At 49.4% G+C, this 17,332-nt stretch overlaps 1 protein-coding gene across 2 annotated transcripts in view; it reads right to left on the bottom strand.

Annotated features, from left to right (window-relative positions):
* The window catches only part of HELZ2 (helicase with zinc finger 2), a 51,392-nt gene extending 34,572 nt beyond the window's left edge, over positions 1–16,820 (bottom strand). For both annotated transcript variants that reach the window (XM_083447233.1, XM_083447234.1), the window contains exons 1-3: positions 16,643–16,820; positions 1,927–3,045; positions 715–898 (exon numbers count right to left, since the gene is read on the bottom strand). In XM_083447233.1, coding sequence (XP_083303359.1) covers positions 715–898; positions 1,927–2,927 — 1,185 coding nt within the window. In that variant the 5' untranslated portion in view covers positions 2,928–3,045; positions 16,643–16,820. The remainder of the gene's footprint in view (positions 1–714; positions 899–1,926; positions 3,046–16,642) is intronic.
* Positions 16,821–17,332: the final 512 nt, after the last annotated feature.

A 17,332-nucleotide genomic window follows, 5' to 3' on the forward strand; every position in this document is an offset into this window, starting at 1 on the left:
TTATAGAAATTTATTAAAACAAGAGGGAGGAGAGCATGAATTAAAAGAATTTAAGGAATTATCAGGGAAATAAACAACACGGTTACAATATCGTCATTTGAATGAGGTATTTAAAAAAGATAGGATATGAGGGTTTGGGGAACCAATATCACAACTGGAGACAGAACTGTTGGAATGTAATGTAAAAGTGCTGTCTAAAATGTCTAAAATATTATTGGAATGGGAGACAAAGGATGAGCAAGTAAAATCCTCAGTGATACATTGGGCAAAAGATATTGGTCACAATACAGACATGGAGGCATGGGAGCGATTATGTGTAATATAAAATTTACAGCATGTTATGGTCTAAGAGAAAATGATATGAAAATAATATATTGTTGGTTTCTAACACCGAATAAACTGGCAAAAAATGTATAAATCTAAATCAAGTAAGTGTTGGAAATGTAAAGAGAAAGAAGGTTCTTTTTATCATATGTGGTGGTCTTGTAGTAAGGTTAAAGCTTACTGGGAAATGAATTAAAAGGATTAAAATAACCTTTGCAAAAAACAAACAAACCCAGAAGCTTTTCTTTTGGGAATTATAGGGACAGAACTACCTAAATGTGGACTCCAGCGGCAAGAATGTTACTTGCTCAAAAATGGAAAAGCAGAAGTCCCAGCAAAGGAGGAATGGATACCAAAACTTATGGAATATGCAGAAATGGTGAAACTTACGATTAAGACTTCGTTGTGGCTTTCCTGGTATTCAGCAAGAAGCCGGTCCTGATACGAAAGGAGGCCATACTGCTTGGCGGTCCGCTTGTTCTTCTCAGAGACCTTTGCCCGCTGAATCCACTCTTCCAGCTCCTGGGCAGAATGGGCGTAGATGCAGTCCTCTCCGTATTCACAGACATCGACTCTGCAGGAAGACACCAACCCAGAGACAGCAGTTGACTTAAATGGGATAAAGGAATCAAGACAGGTGCTTTTGGCACAGCCACGCCCCTTCAATTTGCATAGCCACGCCCAGGGGCGCCAAAAAATCATAGGTGGCTGGATCACCTTTTGAGTGATGCAAAGGGGGAATGGGAACTGATCTGCAAACTGTTCTGGGTAATCTGAGTTAAATCCATCATTCAGTCCGGACGCTGAGGTCCAGCTCTGAGGGCCTTCTGGTAGTTCCCTCCCTGCGAGAAGTGAGGTTACAGGGAACCAGGCAGAGGGCCTTCTCAGTGGTGGCACCCTCCCTGTGGAACTCCCTCCCATCAGATGTCAAGGAAATAAAGAACTATCTGACCTTTAGAAGACATCTGAAGGCAGCCCTGCTTAGGGAAGTGTTTAAAGTTTGAAGTTTTATTCTGTTTTTAGTGTTCTGTTGGGAGATGCCCAGAGTGGCTGGGCGTAGTATAAATAAATTATTATTATTATTATTATTATTATTATTATTATTATTATTTACACTCTGGCTTTTTCCCTGACAGAGCATCAAGGTGGTTTACAGTTAAAATAATTACCGCTAAAAACAAAAAACCCATCATTAATAAACAATTAAATATGTATGCATGCTGAGATTCAGGGGCTTGGACTATATAAGGAGCCTTGGGGTCCTTTCCAACTCAACAATTCTATGGTTCTACGCATGTCATACATATAAGTGCAATAACGCCAGCCATTTTATTAAAAAGCAGTCAGACCCCCCCCCCAAGCCACTTAGAACAAGAAAGTCATCACCTGCCATCGGAAGGACAAGGAGGGGAGCCAGTCTGGTTTCTCAGGGTGGGAGGAGTTCCAAAGTTTGGGAGCAGCCACCGAGAAGGCCCTGTCCTCCGTCTCCACCAAACATGCCTTATTGCAATAATCTAATTGGGATGTAACTTTTAACCGCGCAAATGCACTCCTGGCCGCCAGAGAGACCCGGGCCCAGGAAAGAATAACCGCAGCGCTTACCTTTTGCAAAGGGCGAAAGCCGTCAGGCCGTAGGGAGGGGCGCGGTGAGCCCACTCGGTCACGGTGTCTGTGGCAATCAGCTGGGTGTGCTCCACAGAGGAGCAGTGGTTCTCAAAGGACTCCTGGGAGCTGCAGGTCACCAGGCAGACTCTGCAGTAGAACTGCACGCTGGGCTGCAAGGCCTCCTCGCCCGGCTTGCTCTCCACCCCTGGCAGATGGAGGAGATCTCTGCGCTCCAAGCCTCGGTTCGCCTCCGCCTCCCAGACGGCCTGCTCCACCTCGCTGTGGGAGTAGTTGCACCGGTGAACAGTGTGGCGGCAAGGTTTGCCGGCGGAGACGTATCTGCAGTGGCTGAACTTCTTCAAGCCTCCTGGGCAGGGCCGGACTTCCGTGTACTGCTCCTTCTTCTTGCCGTCGGAGATCACGTGGACCAAAAGGGATCCCCAGTGCCCCTGGCAAGCTGGCGCCGAGTCCTTAACAGAGATCCTCTGTGGGGTCTGGTAAAAGCAGACCCGGCAGATCTCCTGGAAACGGCCCCCGAACTCGCTCCGGATTTCCTCCGAGATGCTGAGAGCCGGAGGTTTGGAAAGGCCGTTGGCGGAGCTGCCGACCTGTGCCTGCTGCACCAGCCTCTTCAGGGCCCGCCTTTCCATGTTGTTGGCGCGCTCAAACGTCCACACTAACACCTCCTCCCAGCTCCAAGCGAAGGTGCAGCGGTTGCGGTGCTTGGTGCAACCCAAGCCGGCGATGTAATACCGGCAGACGTCGTAGTGCGTGGGGTTTGGGAAGCTTGGCCGCCGGTCTACCTTTCGCCACAGCTTCCCCCGTTTGCCTCTGCGCCGGCCCAGGAGAATCTCCATCATGCAGCGGTGCGCCACCTCCTTCAACCTGTAGGTGCTCTCGTTCTCCTGCTGGGCACATTTTGAGCAGGCCAAGTGCAAGGTCAGTTGCTGCTGGAGACCGTCCAGCGGTGTTGCAACCGCCCCGTTCAACAGGGGCATCTTTTGAAAAGGTCCTATGAGCTCAGTCAGCAGAGAACAATCGGTTCTGTGAGATGTCGATCCAAGGCAGCTATGGATGCCCAGTGAAGGGTAGCTCCCGTCGCAGCTCTCAAAACGCCTAAGAATTAAGAACAAGAGGAGAATAAGGAATCTGCCTTGCAAGTCCACCCTTCTTTTTAATAAGGAATTGGTGTTTTATTCAGAACTGTTTCCAAAAGTCCACAAGAAGCCCTAAACAGCCTCAGGGATAGAGTACCTCCACCCCCATCGTTCAGCCCAGACACGGAGGTCCAGCTCCGAGGGGAAGTGAAGCTACAGGGAATGGGGCAGAGGGCCTTCTCGGTGGTGGCACCTGCCCTGAGTAATGCCCTCCTGTCAGATGTCAAGGAAATAAACAGTCAGATGGGTGGGGTATAAGTATGTTGTTGTTGTTCATAGAATCATAGAACGGTAGAGTTGGAAGGAACCCTGGGGGTCATCCAGTCCAACCCCTGCAATGCAGGAATCTTAACAAAAGCATCCATGACAGATGACCATCCACCCTCTGCTTAAAAGCTTCCAAGGAGAGCCCACCACCTCTCAAGGAAGTCCATTCCACTGTCAAACAGCTCTTACTGTCAGAAAGTTCTTCCTGATCTTCAGTCAGAATCTCTTTTGTTACTTGAAGCCATCAGTTCGAGTCCTACCCTTCAGAGGAGGAGAACAGAAGGCCAGACAAGATGGGCTCTCTTAGGCCTAATCCAGAAGTCAGGCCCTTATGCCCTTATTTGTTTTCCTTCTGTTTTGCAAGCAACTTTAATTTCCCTAGATAGCAAAGCTGGGTAGCAGTTCTTTCAAATATAGTGGACGCTTGGGTTGCAAACATGATCCGTGTGGGATGCACGTTCGCAACCCACATCTGCACACGCTGCGATTTGGTGCTTCTGCGCATGCACAAAGCACAATTTAGCGTTTCTGCTCATGCGCAACTGCTGAAACCCAGAAGTAACCCGTTCCAGTACTTCCAGGTTTCAGTGGTCTGTAACCCCAAAAAACGCAACCTGAAGCAGCTGTAACCTGAGGTATGACTGTATTTTAATGGATGTACTGAGAATGGCCAGCAGTGGATTGGAGGGGTAGAATTTAACAAACCTCGTTTATGGACTACAGATTCATCCAAAGGCACCTTTAAGGGGTAGGCAGCACACAATACGACGCAGTACCTTCTCTCTGTCTGTCTCTCTCTCTCTCTCTCATCTTGCCAAGTACAATATCGGGATCACTGCTGTGACCGAAAATCCTCTCCTAAACCTTCCTTGCCCCCAAACCTGGCTGACTTCCATGGGCTTCTCGGAACCTTGCTCCACCAGGCACTGGTTTCTCTGCCAACTGCGTTGCACCAGATCATCAGAGCCACGTCCTGCTTGCAGCAAAACAGGAACCAGCTCTCCCAGCCCTCTTCCTCCCTATACATCGCCCTAAGCCAGCAATGCTGATTTGCTCCATTGTGCTAACAGACTAGTGTTAGAAGCTCAGGTATAGAAACCGGGTGCCAAATGGCTCCTTAAACAAAAGGTTACAGTCGCCAAAACGGAATGTCTAGTGGCCATTTTGGGACACGGTGGCTCTAAAAGTCTTATTTTTCAAAGGATGGGCTGGCTGTGAGTGATTATCAGTTAAACATCTGGCTAGTTCAGGTGACAACCGTGAGCTACCTTAAGAACTTTGAGAACTCAAAGAAGAAAGGGCATTTGATCCAGGGATAGTCCACATGTCTATCAGCCTATTCCGACCTCTTTTCCTTAATGGTGCCTGCTCCTGCTCAGGCTGAACGGAAAAGGCATTTTGGTACCTGAAATTCAACAGGATGGGATCTTAGTGTATGGAAACAGTGAGAAATAATGATCTCCAGACGGTGGAGATGTCAGGCACTGTCCTGGGGCCAGGCATCTTCACTTGGTGGCCAGTGCTTGATAAAGGTAAAGGTAAAGGGACCCCTGACCATTAGGTCCAGTCGTGGCCGACTCTGGGCTTGTGGCGCACATTTCGCTTTACTGGCCGAGGGAGCTGGCGTACAGCTTCCACCGGAGCGGTACCTATTTATCTACTTGCACTTTGACGTGCTTTCGAACTGCTAGGTTGGCAGGAGCAGGGACCGAGCAACGGGAGGTCACCCCATCGCAGGGATTCAAACCGCCGACCTTCTGATCAGCATGTCCTAGGCTCTGGGGTTTAACCCACAGCTGCAAAATGGGCCTGGCACCTGGCTAATTTCGAATACTGCAACAGAGATATTTGCGCTGGAGAGACCAAGGACTTAATTTGGACTTTCTGTGTGCCAAACACAATGGTTCTGCCCTCTCCAGATGTTACGGACTACAGCTCTCGTGAGCCTCAGCCAGCAAAGCTAAACTTTCCACTTCTCCTCCAGCAAACCATGGGATGTAAGCCAAGAACAAGCCATGATTCCCAATTCAGACATAACGCTAAGCCATGTCAGGGAAAGCAAAATGTCACTTAGAGAAAGATCTGAGATATTTTCCTTGAAGGCTGGATTTCATAGAATAGAATCATAGAGTTGGAATAGACCACAAGGGCCTATTGGCAGCAAATTCCACTGTCGAACAGCTCTTACTGTCAGGAAGTTCTTCCTAATGTTTAGGTGGAATCTTCTTTCTTGTAGTTTGGATCCATTGCTCCGTGTCCGCTTCTCTGGAGCAGCAGAAAACAACCTTTCTCCCTCCTTCTCTATGTGACATCCTTTTATATATTTGAACATGGCTATCATATCACCCCTTAACCTCCTCTTCTCCAGGCTAAACATGCCCAGCTCCCTTAGCCGTTCCTCATAAGGCATCGTTTCCAGGCCTTTGACCATTTTGGTTGCCCTCCTCTGGACACGTTCCAGTTTGTCAGTGTCCTTCTTGAACTGTGGTGCCCAGAACTGGACACAGTACTCCAGGTGAGGTCTGACCAGAGCAGAATTGTTTTATTTGATGTTTCAATGTGTTGCAAACCGCTTTGAGGTTTTCCTCTTCAAAATCTAAAGCGGTATAGAAACAACAACAACCAACTTTATGGGGGGAATGGCACCTAAAAACTCTTGTTGTGGCGACTGTAACTTCACTTAAAGTGCCATTTGGCAATTCGCTTATAAAGTAATACCTCCGCGAACATCTGCCTTGTCTAGCGTCCATTCCAGCGAACGTCCGAGCAAACCCGGAAGTACCAGAACGGGCTGCTTCCGGGTTTGCCACTCATGCATGCACAGAAGTGCTAACCGCTCCGCGCACATGCGCAGACAAGGCGCTTTGCCCTGCGTCTGTTTCGGCTAGCAGTTGGGGCTCCGGAACGGATCCCAGTCGCAAAACAAGGTACGACTGTACAGTGGTACCTCGGGTTACATACGCTTCAGGTTACAGACTCCGCTAACCCAGAAATAGTGCTTCAGGTTAAGAACTTTGCTTCAGGATGAGAACAGAAATTGTGCTCCGGGGGCGCGGCGGCAGCAGGAGGCCCCATTAGCTAAAGTGGTGCTTCAGGTTAAGAACAGTTTCAGGTTAAGTACGGACTTCCAGAATGAATTAAGTACTTAACCCGAGGTACCACTGTATACCCGAGTTTCTAACACTGTTTGCCCCGGGGAGAAGGATGGCTGGTTGGGGAGGATGAACAAAGTCAAGGAGACTACGCAGCGTGAGTGTTGGAGCTGCATCAGCAGATGTGAGCCTGAAGGAATGACTATCGGTCGAGTCATTCTCAAAACCGAAAGGGAAATGTCTCCAGCAAGCAAAATAAAAAAAAATTAAACAAATAGGGAGTCCCAAGAGAAGCCCTTGAAAGTTAAAATGCAGAATCTGTGAGTCACTGGCAGCTTGACCCAGAAACTGGGTGGGGCAAGACCACAACATCATTTGTTTGCAGAGATACAGGCGATGCGAGATGAGATTTGCTCTCCAGCTGGGCAAACAGTCACTCCCAGCATCGCTCGCTCTGACAAATGCAAAGCACTCTTTTGAGGTCCTCTGAGAACTGGACAAAAACTAAAAACAAAGGTGGACATCCGCATCTGCTTGGCACTGGGGCACCCCCAATGCAAAGGAAACACACACACCCCATGCTAGAGAACCACAAAACCATGGATTGCCAACGTGGCACTCTTGGCTGCTCATGTGCTTTCACAGGCAGTGCTAGAAACTCAGACATAAAAGCTAATCGCCAAACGCCACCTTATAATAATTGTTTTTCAGTTCATTTCTATACCGCTTTATATTTTAAAGAGGGGGGAATATCACAGTGGTTTGCAACACATTAAAACATCACATAAAACAATCCAGAATAACAGAAATGCAAGGGGAAAATTTCAGATCTTTCTCTAAGTGACATTTTGCTTTCCCCATGTTTATTTACCTACTCAGTTTATAGAGTTGCCCCCCTAGCAGGAGGACTCTAGCAGTGTGGTTAGTGTGTTGGACTAGGGCCTGGGAGATCTGGGTTCAAATTCCCAGGAAGCTGACTGGGTGACCTTGGAGTCAGATGCAGCCCCTTAACCTATCTCACAGGGTCGTTGCTGTTGTAGTACAAAACATCTCCAGGGCACCTGATTGTGGGGAAGGCAGGTTTAGTGCCTCGGTGGTTCTGGTCTGTATAATGGGCACAATACAGAAAGACCTAGCCTCTGCAACTCTGAAAATGTGGGCTTCTTTGTTTTTCATGGACTGAAGGGGCCTAATCGTGCACTCAAAGAGGGCAGCCAATGTAAACTGAATCCTGGTTGATAAGTACCGGGCAGTGACATTTCAACCCAAAATGTCACAGTTCACCAGGCAAGCTGCCCTTTTCGATAGCAGCCTTAAACTCTGCCAGTTTAAACTAGTTTAAGGGACACCTCTTTCCCCGCCAAGTCCAAAGGAACTCGCCAGCTTGCCCTTCGCCACTTTCAGAATACATGCAGGGACTGTCATTTTTTTACAGAAAGACTCGTTCTTGCTGGTATAATCTTAACATTTACAACCAGATGAAGGTTTCGTTTTTGGAATAATAAATTTTCAGAGTAATTTTTACAATTATATCAAAAATTACTGATTTGGTTATACTATTAGAAATACATAGATAACGATGAAATTATTGTGAGGTTTATTAAGTTAACTGTTTATGTTTGGACAACGTTTCTGCTGTACTTTATTGGAAGGAGAAAAATAATCATGTCCTTAATAACAATTTATTTAACTAAAACAGTAATATTATAGCATATGTATCCATGTTTGTTAATGTGGTTAAACGATTAAAAAATACCTCAAGACAGTTTTAGCACACATGAAAAACTTAAAACAAATCCTTATTTCCCGATGAATAGCCTTTCTAAGTCAAAATATGTGGACTCCTAATTATGGTGCTGGAGGAGACTCTTGAGAGTCCCATGGACTGCAAGAAGATCAAACCGATCCATTCTGAAGGAAATCAGCCCTGAGTGCTCACTGGAAGGACAGATCCTGAAGCTGAGGCTCCAAGACTTTGGGCACCTCATGAGAAGAGAAGACTCCCTGGAAAAGACCCTGATGTTGGGAAAGATGGAGGGCACAAGGAGAAGGGGACGACAGAGGACGAGATGGTTGGACAGTGTTCTCGAAGCTACTAACATGAGTTTGACCAAACTGCGGGAGGCAGTGGAAGACAGGAGTGCCTGGCGTGCTCTGGTCCAGGGGGTCACGAAGAGGCAGACATGAATAAACGACTAAACAACAAGGTAGCAGCTGGGACACGGGTGGCGCTGTGGTCTAAACCACAGAGCCTAGGGCTTGCCGATCAGAAGGTTGGCAGTTTGAATCCTCGCAACAGCGTGAGCTCCTGTTGCTCAGTCCCTGCTCCTGCCAACCTAGCAGTTCGAAAGCATGTCAAAGTGCCAGTAGATAAATAGGTATTGCTCCGGCGGGAAGGTAAACGGTGTTTCCGTGCACTGCTCTGGTTCGCCAGAAGCAGCTTAGTTATGCTGGCCACACGACCTGGAAGCTGTCTGCGGACAAATGCCGGCTCCCTCAGCCAGCAAAGCGAGATGAGCGCCGCAACCCCAGAGTCGTCCACGACTGGACCTAAAGGTCAGGGGTACCTTTACCTTTAAGGTAGCAGCTACAGAAAGAATCTCACCAACCGCACTGTGCTATCTATGGACCCTTTTGATACATCCACACCTTCCCCTGTGCCACACTGTTCTTATTTCAGGCTCAGATTCCACCTGGGGCACTGCTGCCCAGACACAAGCACTCCTCTCATCTCACAAGGTGATAAATGCCACTTAATTTTCACTTCCTGATTCTGACTGCTTTGCCTGGGAGCAGCCAAAGATGCAAATCGTTTTTGTGTGATTGGGAGTGGGGAGGGGACAAACACTAATAAACGCTCTTTTGTTTCCAAGGCAAAATAGGATAATAAACCACAGCAAACCTGCGGTAACATAGCAGAGAGAAGCAGGGGGTGGCATTTGAGGACACTTGAGGAGGTGTCTTATGGGACTGCAAGCAAGGTGTTGCCAGAATCCCAACTCCCATCAGTCCTAAAGCCACGCTGGCTGAGGCTGATGGGAACTGGAGTCCTTCAACATCTGGAAGGGCAAAGTTCCCCAGCGTTGCTTTACAACAAACCTGTAACGCCAGACCGCATTTTTAACCTTATCTTGCAGAATGCGGGCAGATTGCTTAAGGTCAGCTTCTGGGCTCACGGCACAATCAAGATCTGAAACTGACTTCCCGATTCAGAGCTTACACACTTTTGCCACTATTTCACATGAGGTTCCACCCCACCTTTGTCACAAGACCAAGGACAAATATACGAAGCCACGCCTCTGCGCAATGGTGCAATAACGGAGCCCGGGCGAAGACCCACAAACAGGCACAGAATGCAGGCTAGGAATAAAATGCTTTCTGGTTTGCAAATATTAACAGCTCCTGTTGCATCAGGGAGAACACTCCTGGAACCGAGCTGGCAGTCGCTGTGTTTCCAAAGAAATACAGGACGCACCCATAGGACGCACCTCGTTTTTTGGGGGGGGAAATGAATTTTAAAAAATTATTCCCCCCCCCAGCTGCGGCTGCCGCCCCAAGCCTTGCGGACACCCGCCAGAAGCAAGGGGAGCCCTCCGGAGGGCTCCCCATGCTTCAAGCGGCAGGCTGCCGCCCCAAGCCTCGCGCGCCGGCGGGACCTCCCGCCGGGCGCGCAAGGCTTACCGACACTCGCCCAAAGTACGGGGAGTCCTCCGGAGGGCTCCCCATGCTTTGGGCGCAGGCTGCCGCCCCAAGCCTCACGTGCTCGGCGGGACCTCCCGTCGGGTGTGCAAGGCTTGCGGACACTCGCCCGAAGCACGGGGAGTCCTCCGGAGGGCTCCCCGTGCTTCGGGCGGCAGGCTGCTGCCCGCAAGCCTTGTGAGCCCGTGGGAACTCCCACAGGGCTTGCAAGGCTTGCGGATAGCTTCCTGAAGCCTGGAGAGCAAGAGGGGTCGGTGCGCACCGATGCCTCTCGCTCTCCAGGCTTCAGCGAAAGCCTGCATTCGCCCCATAGGACGCACACACATTTCCCCTTCATTTTTGGAGGGGGAAAAGTGCATCCTATGGGGCGAAAAATACGGTACTCTCGAGTTGCCAGTAAATGCCTCTCCCCCAGTTCCATCCCACCTCACTCCCCCTCTGCCTTTCCCAGCTGCTTTGACTGTTATCAGTCCTGCAGCAGGACAGGGTTTGAGGACGGCTGCCACATCGTCTGAACAGATGCAGGGGAGCAGATCTGAGTGGCTTCTGTTTGTCAAGGCAAGAGGTGCCTGGAACCTGGACTAAATCATAGAATCGGACAGCTGGCAGGGATCCTGAGGGTCATCTAGTCCAACCCCCCGCAACACAGGAATGCGCAGCTGTCCCTTGCAGGGATTGAACCTTATCTGTTCGCAAGCATCAGTCAGACACAAAGCTGTGTCTTCATCGCTGATGATTCTATCCAGTGTTGGAAATTAGCCAGGCACCAGGCATGTTTTAGGACTGGCGCAGGTCCAACTGCAATCACGCGGAGATCCCTGGATGCCTGGTTGGCAACAGACATCTCCATCTGGCTGGCCCCTCCAGCTTTCTTAAGCAGCTAAGCAGATGAGCTTAATAATAATAATAATAATAATAATAATAATAATAATAATAATAATAAATGTTCATTTATACCCCATCCTTCCTGGTTAAAAAACCGGGCTCAGGGCGGCTAACAACATTGCATTCATATCCCACCTTTTTCTCCAAAGAATACAGTGGTACCTCGGGTTAAGTATTTAATTCATTCCGGAGGTTTGTTCTTAACCTGAAACTGTTCTTAACCTGAAGCACCACTTTAGCTAATGGGGCCTCCTGCTGCCACTGTGCGATTTCTGTTCTCATCCTGAAGCAAAGTTCTTAACCTGAAGCACTATTTCTGGGTTAGCAGAGTCTGTAACCTGAAGCGTATGTAATCTGAGGTACCACTAAACATGCTTCACCTCCCATCCTCAGTTAATTCCTATGACAACCCTGTGAGGTAGGTTAAGAGGCTGCGGCCTACTCCAAGTTCACCCAGTGAGCTTCATGACTCGAGTGGGGAGCCATGCAATCTCCTGGGTCCTAGTCCAGTGCTCTAACCACTATACTACACTGCTTGCCTAGAGTACTTCGGCCATGGGGCAGCTCTATAAATTAAGTAGGTAAATAAATACAGGGAATGCAAAATGCCACTTAGAGAAGGATCTGAAATATTTTCCTGGAAGCTTGAATTTCTTTTATTCTAGATTATTTCATTTGATGCTTTGACGTGTTGTAAACTGCATTGAGATTTTATCTTTAAAATATGAAGCGGTATAGAAATGACATGAATAATAATAAATAAATAAATAAATTTATACCCCGCCCTCCCCAGCCAAGACCGGGCTCAGGGTGGCTAACACCCAATATAAAAACAAATTGACTGAAATACAACTTAAAAACAAGATTAAAATACAACGTTAAAACATTAAAATACAGCCTCATTTCAATGGAAACTCAAATTAAAAACTTTTTGGGGGATGAAAACGTCAAGTCTTCACCAAGGCTAACTATCCAGACTGATCCTACATGGGCCAGAAAAAAGCCAGGGAATAAATAAAACTTTATTGGAGGGGACAATGGTGCCCAGAGACATTCTGCCATGGCAACTGTTAACTTAGGTTTAAGGTGCCATCTGTCATGGATGTATTGCTGAGATTGGGTTGGACTTGATAACCCCTGGGGTCCCTTCCCATTTTACAATTCTATGATTCTATCCTAAAGGGACGCAGGTGGTGCTGTCGGTTAAACCAGAGCCTAGGACTTGCCGATCAGAAGGTCGGCGGTTCGAATCCCCGCGACGGGGTGAGCTCCCATTGCTCAGTCCCTGCTCCTGCCAACCTAGCAGTTCAAAAGCACGCCAAAGTACAAGTAGATAAATAGGTACCGCTCTGGTGGGAAGGTAAACGGCATTTCCGTGCGCTGCTCTGGTTCGCCAGAAGCGGCTTAGTCATGCTGGCCACATGACCCAGAAGCTGTACGCTGGCTCCCTCGGCCAGTAAAGCGAGATGAGCGCCGCAACCCCAGAGTCAGCCACGACTGGACCTAACGGTCAGGGGTCCCTTTACCTTTACGATTCTATCCTAGTTTCTAACACTGCTTCCCTCCCCTATGGTCCCTGCATTCAAATTGTTGTCAATCGGGTTCTCTTTGCTACGATATGGAGGATTTCCAACGCTTCCTTCCTAACTTATCACCCTCTGGCACTCGCATTCGTGCTGCTGAGCACCGCTGGGCCCAAGAGTGGTGCATAAATAATCAATAAGAAGTAGCTTATAATAAAATCTCTGCAACACTCTTCACTCTCCCCCGGGTGTCTCTCTGTCCAGCACACAGAGAACGGCTCCTTTAGCTCTGGAGAGCAGATAACAGAAATATTGGGTGTGGAAACACAACCGTATTTAGGGAGCAGGCTTTGAGCATGAAATATCAAGATACAATTCCTTAGCTCCTGGTCATCTAGCGGAAGTAACTTAAGGAACAACGGGTGTTGTGCAGGAGGGGAAATAATAGGACCCTGAACCTTATCTTCTTTGTGGCTGGAAGAAAAAAGGAGGATACGCAGTTCTGGAACTCAGAAGTCAGCCCCCCTGTTTGAAACCTAATTGCACACTGATAACTGGTGGGTGTGAACAAGCGCTCACTGTTTGGCACACCCCAAAGCAGAACTTATCAGCACAACCACAACTCATTGCAAAGCCGCAGCTGGGCATCCCAAAAACAGAAGCTGCAGTTTTGTACAAGTTCCCACGTTACACGATGTCAACATTCAGATTACACGATGTCAACATTCAGAGCCTTTTGCTCTGCTCGCCTTTGCCTCTGGCGCTGTCTACCCCTGGGATTTGCCCTTAGGGCTGAAATAGTTTCCCACACCCTGGTCTAGAGAGCCCCTCATTCTGGCATTCCCCACCCCCAGGCTAAATTTCCCCCCTTCTCCACACACACAAAGGCCTGCACATGGAATGCAAACAGCCGAAAAAATGAACCCCCTTATGTCCTAGTAATGCAAGGCGGGAAAAAGCCCAGGGCTTCATTTTTCTGCAGAAGGTTTTCCCGTTCCTTAACTTCACCAGTCAGCGATACTGAGGATCGGGTGGCTTTGCAAACTGCAAATACAGCGTTGTGCAATCCTAGCCGTCTCCGGGTTATTAGCTTCACTTGGGGGAAGACAAAGTAAAATAAACATGCTGTCATTTTCTGATGCAACCGTCTGCGTTTGAACCGGGGGGGGGGGGGAGAGGAGCAAAATGGCAGGGAAGTCACTGCTGCGCAATTGCACCAGTGGAGCCACGTATTCTACCTTAGCTCAAAATCTAGAAATTAGCTTTGTTGGGTTTCCATATTGCTATCTGTAACTCTCCCCCCCCCCCCGCTGCATCCACAAGCAGAACCAGGACTAAGCTCATAGTGAAGTTACAGCTTACGTGTCTTGTTAGTTCTCATGCAATTTTTGTTTAATTGAAAAACCTCCGCTGCTGGTGGGGTTAGGTGGACAAAGGCACTCAATTCCTGCAATGCAGAGGGTTGGACTAGATGATCCTCAGGTGTCCCTTCCAATTCTACAATTCCATGATTCCCCACTGAATCACTACTACTGCTAGCAGTTTCAGCCTCCCTCCTGCTTCAACACGTCTGCCTGCGCATTACACGCGAGTAATGCACAAACAGAAATTATTGTGTGGAGTGGGGGTACGTTTGCAATTAATTTCAGACGCTTCAACCTGCTTTGCAAAAACCTGCTTTTGAGCTTTGTTCAAATACAGGCAGTATTTTAAAAAAAACAACTTTCCGCATAGCATTTAAAAATAGGACGAGCCCTTTTGTGATCACTGTCTAGCAACCACGTCAACCGGCAACGTCAAAAGTCTGAAAACTGAGAAATTTGTTGTGGATTTCAGGAAAGGGGGAAGAGTCAAGGGGTTGTGGAGCAATTACTATTGTGCTTTCCAGCCCTCCAGATCCACAGGGAAAATGTTGAAAATAAAGTTTTTATCTGTTCCAGCAAAACTAACAACTGGACACCACAGTAAATATGTAAGCCTGTTGCCTTCATGATTTCTTATGGCAGCTTGAAGACTGATATAATTACTGTGGCATCTGGGTCTGTGGACTAAAAAGCCCACTTTCCCAGATGAAAGGAGAGAGAAACAGGGTGGCTTCGCAGCTGGCATGCCGGTCTAGGCTTGGGAAGACCCCGATTCGAATCCCCACCTTCCTGCAAAGCTCCTTAGAAACAGCCTAACCTAAGGATAAAATGCAGAGGGGAGTGAAGAGGATGAACCTAAGTCACAAAGCTCCCTGAGTGACAGGGATGTTGTGAAGATAAAACGGACAAGGTAAGAACCATGAATGCTACCCCAAAATCCTTGAAAGAAAGAGAGATTGCAAATATATTCATATTATTTTTGGGGGGAGCATGTTTTTACACAATTTTGTGAGAGGCAGTGTTGTGTAGTGGTTAGAGCAGTGCTTTCCAGACTTGGTTCTCCAGCTGTTTTTTTGTCTACAACTCCCATAATCTCTGACCACTGGCCCTGGTAGATAGGGATAATGGGAGTTGTAGTCCCAAAACAGCTGGAGGACAGAGTTTGGAAAGGGCTGGGTTAGAGTGCCAGGACTATGACTTGGGAGACCGGGGTTCAGATCTGCACTCAGCCATGAAGCTGGCTGGGCAACCTTGGGCCTGTCACTCCCTCACCACCTAACCTACCTCACAGGGCTGTTGTGCGGATAAATGGGGAGGAGGAGGATTATGCAAGCCACTTTGTGCTCCTTAAAAGTGGGGTGGAAATGTAACAAAACCGCAAACCCAAAAAATAAGCTCAGGCAGCAGTTGGGTGGGTGGGGAATACATGAAAATCCTTCCTGCCGCAATGTGCAAGCTTTCGGGTGCCACAGAAGTCCTTGTTGCTAATGCAGCAGCAGCAGCCCAGCCAGACTCTGCTACGTCACCCTGTTGTTGTTCAGCCTTCAGAATAAACACTAAGCCTTGGAGGAAGGACAGCCCTGAACAGATGCGGGCAAGTCTTGCCTGGCAACCTGAGCCACCTCGAAACCTGGAGGCAGTTCCAGAGGCGGAGAAAAACAAATACAAACCCACAGATTGGGGGGGGGGAGTGTGACCTTGCAAGGCTCACAATGGATGGGGCTGGAGCGATTTCCTCAGATGCATGCAGAGAAGACCAAAGTCTGGCAAAGTCCACAGGGGCAGAAGCACACCTGGCAGGTTTGCAGGATCTCCGCCCCCCAAACTGCTATGGACTGTGCCCTCCAGATGTCTGGGAGAGTTGTGCTCCAAAACATCTGGAGGGAGCCAGCTTGCGAAAGGCTGCAGGGCGCAGGAACATGTATCTATCTGAATAGAGACTAGTATACATATTTTCTATTTAAAAATATATATATTAAGGACGGCAAAAGGTCAAGGGGAGAGAGAGACAGTGCTGAGAAACACCTCTCGCTCTGCGGAAAGATGAGAGAGATGCTGTCTCGGGGAGTTCCGCCGGCTGATCTCATCACCCGCACGGAGACTAAGACAGAGACGCGCCGGCAGCTCCGCGCGCCCCGAGGGCGCACTAGCCTCCCTTCCTCCGTGCCATCCTAGGGATTGGATCGGCGCAAGCAAACCTGCTTTGCCGCCTGGCGCTCTCAACTCTCCCTTCCTTTGTCTCTCCTTTTCTCTCTTTTGTGGAGAGGCAAGGAAGGGAAGCAGAGACGCGGCGGATCCCAGATCCCTGGAGTGGGGATGGAGAGCGCATCCCGGCACCAGGCTAGAAGCGGCACCGTCCATTCCCACGTTAATACCTTCTCTCCCTCGCCCGCCACGGGGTCCGCAGCAAGCCCGTCCCAGCCTGCCCTCGCCACGTGGGGAGTCCCGACTCTCCCCCTCCCCACCCCCGCAACAAAAGCTCCCCGATCCGCAACTCCGAGCAGCCAGCAGCCTCGCGATCCCCGTTCCAAGCCCCCGGGGGAGGGTTGGATTCAGACGATCGGGTTCAGACACGGGTCGTGCCGCCGCTCCGGTTCCCACGCGAGATCCAACCTCCCTAGGAGCAGGAGGGTGGCGGGGAGAGATGGGGGCGGCCGAGATCATGCCCCCCCTGGAAACGCCGGCGGAAGAAGCGCCCGCTCAACCTGCCCCGCGCAGAGCCTTACCGTGGGAACGCGGCCGAATCGCGATGCGCGTCCGATGCCCGCGACCAGCCTTGGGATGAAGTTGAGGGCGGACGGAAAGATGCGCCGGTGGAGGAGGAGGCAGCCGGAGAGTTATTTAAAGCCCGGCCACGGTTTCGTTTTCTGGGGCCTCACCGCCGACCAAACCTATGGCAGCGCTTCTCGGAAATTACATCAGGCGGTGCTCCAGCCCCGGGGCGGGGCAGCCCGGCAAGCCGCGCCCGCCCCTGCTCGGCCCCGACGGCGCAGCCAGATCCGCGCAGCCGGCTGCCTCTGCGCGCGCCTCCGCCTTTCTGGAGCAAGTCGGGGCATTGCGCGGACGCGATGGGTTCCGGCGCCAGGATGACCCGGGAGGCCTTGCATCGTGCTTCGGCGCGGGGCCCTTGCCTCTCCATCCCATGTCTTCTTTTAAATGGATAGATAGCAAATTTGCAGTGCAATAATAATAATAATAAGTTGCAGGTCTTCCTGAAGAAGTGTGCATGTACACGAAAGCTCATACCAATAACAAATTTAGTTGGTCTCTAAGGTGCTACTGGAAGGGATTTTTTGATTTTGTTTCGACTATGGCAGACCAACACGGCTACCTACCTGTAACTAGGTCCCTCCTGGGTCATTGTTCCAGTATGTGGTGGGCTGGGGTGGGGGGAGTGATCAGCATTCAAATCAAAC

Source organism: Podarcis tiliguerta (genome assembly GCF_965153285.1).
Source record: "Podarcis tiliguerta genome assembly, chromosome: 6".
In the NCBI taxonomy this organism is placed as follows: domain Eukaryota; kingdom Metazoa; phylum Chordata; class Lepidosauria; order Squamata; family Lacertidae; genus Podarcis; species Podarcis tiliguerta.